The following is a 3721-nucleotide window of genomic DNA, read 5'->3' as shown; positions in this document are numbered from 1 at the left end:
ACTAAGTGCTTACTCAACATTCTAGAAGTGAAGAAAACTAATACCTAATTTATCCAATTTGTTAATGTTTACCATTTCACGCGTGTTCGTGAGATACCCAACTCGCCTAATGGATTAGTCAGAGTTTATGTTTTTGGGTTAGAATATGTATAAAAAGGACCTCTTACTCCCCCAATTAGATGTATAACTTCAAAGTTACAATAAATTACTTGTGACATTGCTTGGTATTATATTGTTGTGGGTGTTTCTGAATTCAGGTATAATTTTAAAGCCTTTTCTCTGTTTCTTAGTATTCATTTATTCTGTATTATTTAATTTAATTGTCGGTTTTTTTTTAGTTTCAATTATTGTAATTTACTTTGTTTTTTTGGTTTATTTTTGTGTTTGATTGAATATGTCATTAATGGGTTGATTTAAGTGGATCAAGTTATGATCTTTTTCTTCTGAGTTTGAAATGAGTTTTTCTTTTTCATCAATTTTTGGTGATGATTTTGTTGTTGGAAGTAATATTGAAACTCACTGATAGTTTTTGCATGATTTTATGCAGAGGTATTTCAGACGATTGTTGGTTATTGAGGAGCTAACATATTTGTGATGTTAGTAATTAAAAATGATGTTATTACATTTTAATTTTTTTTCTTAAAAAAATTGAAAGAGGGGCGTGAATTTATTTATTTATTTAAATTTGGGGAAATATCGAAACAATTTCTTGGGTTGGAATTGGTGAATGGTGCATGTACGGCCTTGTTGGTTTTGAACTTTGATAAAGCGAATTGTTTTTGTTTTATTTTTTGAAAATAGTTACGATCTTTTATATTGTTAAATTCTTTTATTAGGAGCATAGCTGGGTAGATATAACTTTTTTGCGTTACTATTGTCAATTGAGTCATTACTTACATGTGTTTATTTATTTATTTTTGTTTTATTCATGTTTTATTTATGGTGTTGACGCTTTTATCTTTAGTTTTGGCCTTTAGTAAATGATAGTTTAGTAAACCATGCTCAATCCTTTCATGAAAATTTCAATGGTGGCTTTAGGTTATACCAAACTACGGGCAAGTTTGAAAATGTTTATGCACAACTTTTTATGAGTAAATGGTAAATGGATTAAGCCTTATTAGTTTTAAGAAAATCATATCAGTCATTAAATGTTTATTTTGAATGATTTTTGGGGACCATAAGAAGAGTTGCCGAAATATATTTGTTTAGTTGGAAAGTCAATGTCATCAAATGTCACTTCAATATACATTGTTATTAAGAGTTTACTTGGATTGTATTGTGTAGAAATGGAAGCAAAACCCTCAAAGTCATTGGATGGAACTATAGTGAATCAGAAGAAAAAGTGGGCTACCCGATGTGTTTCACATGTGATTGGAGTCTCAGCACCAACAAGTGTGGCTGTCAAACAAATGAGATTGTTTGAAGATTTTAGCAAACCAGATGACTCTGGTCTTGTTATTTCAAGATCCTTGTCCATGATCTATTTGAACTACAGGAAAAGCGGGATGCCCAAACGTTTGATGTTCTATAAGAACGGTGAATGGTTGGACTATCCAGATTATGTTGTTGACTTGGTTAAAAGAGATTTCAAAATAAAGAAGGTAAATGTGGAGGTACAGTTTGATGGTCAAGAGGTTGTGTTAAATTTTCTACATATGTATCATGTTGATTTGAAAACGGGTTTGCAACAACCCATTGCTTGGATTGATCAGAAAGGGAACTGCTTTTTCCCTGAAGAATCCAATAATATAAGTGAGATGAAAGAGCCAGATGTAGATTTAGATGCTTATACAGAATCTATATATGGAAAACTGGATGTGGATTCTGTAAAGGAGATGTTTCTTACAGGAATGATTGTGTTGGGCATTACCGAGTCTGACATAGTTGATATTTCTCATAACTCAAACATGTCAACGAAAAGGCGGCTGGAGTTATTCCGAAAGCATGCTGATATCACAAAAGAAGTTCAGGGGGATGCTAATTTCCGCTATGCGTGGCTTGCTTGTTCTACAGAGGAACTATCAAAGATGACAGAATATGGGCTTCGTCACTACGGACTATCTCCATCTAAAGGAATATATGGTTTTGGTGTTCATCTTACTGTTGTTACCCAACCTTATGCTTGGTTAGTTTTCATATGATGAACATTGAACTTCATAACTTTTCATATAGATTATTATGTTTAAATTCTAACAAGATTTAGTTTTTCCATGTTTACAGTTCACTTTATTGCGATGTCGATGAAAATGGAATTAAGCATTTGGTCCTATATCGTGCTATAATGGGGAACATGGAGCCTCTTCATCCAGGAAGTGATCAAATATATCCAAGTAGTTGTGAATATGATAACGGGGTGGATGACATTCAATGTTCAGAGTACTATGTAGTTTGGAACATGAATATGAACACACATATCTATCCAGAATTTATTGTCAGCTTCAAGGCCCTTTTGGATTTTGACAGTGATGTAATGTTCCTTTAGCAATTTTTTTACCTTGTAAAAGTATAGAGACTATTATTCATGATTTTTTTACCTTGTAAAAGTATAGAGACTATTTTTTTACCTATGAACATACATATCTATCCAGAACATTATTCGTAAAAGTATTTGTAGTCAAGCTTTAATATAAATTGGGATAATAATAAAGTGTAGAGACTATTATGTATGTAGACTAATGAGTACATCTCACAGGTCATGAATATGAGATATTAAGTCTATACATAGGTATAAATATTAGGAGTGATATTTATTCTGGATTGGCCCACCATGAGAATACTATATAGATATTCTCAGTGATAATAATGGATACCACTCTTAGACCTGAAACCACTATGAACCCTAGATGTGGACTCAAGTTTTTACTGCCATTCAAATGTTATTTGTAATAGGATAGCTATAACGTTGGTTAATGAGCATTTGACAAATCATGCTGAGGGAAATGAGTGTCTCGAAGGTGAGAAAAACACGGGGGTTGAATTGTGTTGGCTTTTTATGGTTTTTTTTTTTGGTGTTTGGTTAGAATTTGAGGTATACGGATTCTGATTCAGAGTCTGAATGCAGAGATAGAGATAGAGAAAGAGAGAGGGGGAGAGAGAGAAAGAGAGAGATGGAGAGAGAGAGAGTAGACACAAAACAATTTTACATTGGTTCCTCACACAACACATGATTAGTCCAGTCCCCTAGCATTGCCATGGGATTTCACTATAATCACACAGGATTAAAAATTTCTCTAGGATCCTTCTAAGAGACTTCCCTGCTCAAGTACAACTGCTCAAGACTTCCTTGCCCTAGGTCACTACTTAAAGACTTCCTTGATTAAGGATAACTCTAAGAGACTTCTCTTCCTCAGTCACAACTGATTGAGACTTCATAAGTGATCTAGGTCACTACCTAAAGACTTCATAAAGGCTCAAGGTTTCACTAAGAACGTAGGCAAGAAACTTTCTGAATGTTGACAAAGTAAACAAATCAATTTGCTTTTACACTGAATTTAACAATGGTAGTGTAAACTGAACAAATGAATAAACTCTTTAGGATTTCTAAGATATTTACTTGAATACAAAAATCCTAAGTGTTTTGTGCTATTTATATTTGACAGAGTAATGGCATAGTAAAATAGTAGAGTCTTGTTGATCTTCTTCAGGTCTTCAGTTCCTTAAATAGGCAGTCATTTGATAGACGTTGGAGAAGAGTTTCAGCGCAAATGAAGTTATTGAGAAA

At 33.1% G+C, this 3721-nt stretch overlaps 1 protein-coding gene across 1 annotated transcript; it reads left to right on the top strand.

Annotated features, from left to right (window-relative positions):
• Window positions 1-1286: 1286 nt before the first annotated feature.
• LOC146916214 (putative inactive poly [ADP-ribose] polymerase SRO1) lies at window positions 1287-2538 on the top strand. The gene is made up of 3 exons (XM_085716931.1): window positions 1287-1367; window positions 1713-2125; window positions 2221-2538. Exons 1-3 carry the CDS (start codon window positions 1287-1289, stop codon window positions 2480-2482), a joined length of 756 nt encoding a protein of 251 aa, XP_085573057.1. The 3' UTR covers window positions 2483-2538.
• The last annotated feature ends 1183 nt before the right edge of the window (window positions 2539-3721 follow it).

Source organism: Medicago sativa, chromosome 6 (genome assembly GCF_051527215.1).
Source record: "Medicago sativa cultivar Bolivia chromosome 6, Bolivia_mono, whole genome shotgun sequence".
NCBI lineage: Eukaryota > Viridiplantae > Streptophyta > Magnoliopsida > Fabales > Fabaceae > Medicago > Medicago sativa.
Note: the sequence above shows the minus strand (reverse complement) of the source record. Positions and strands in the feature narration are given on the sequence as shown.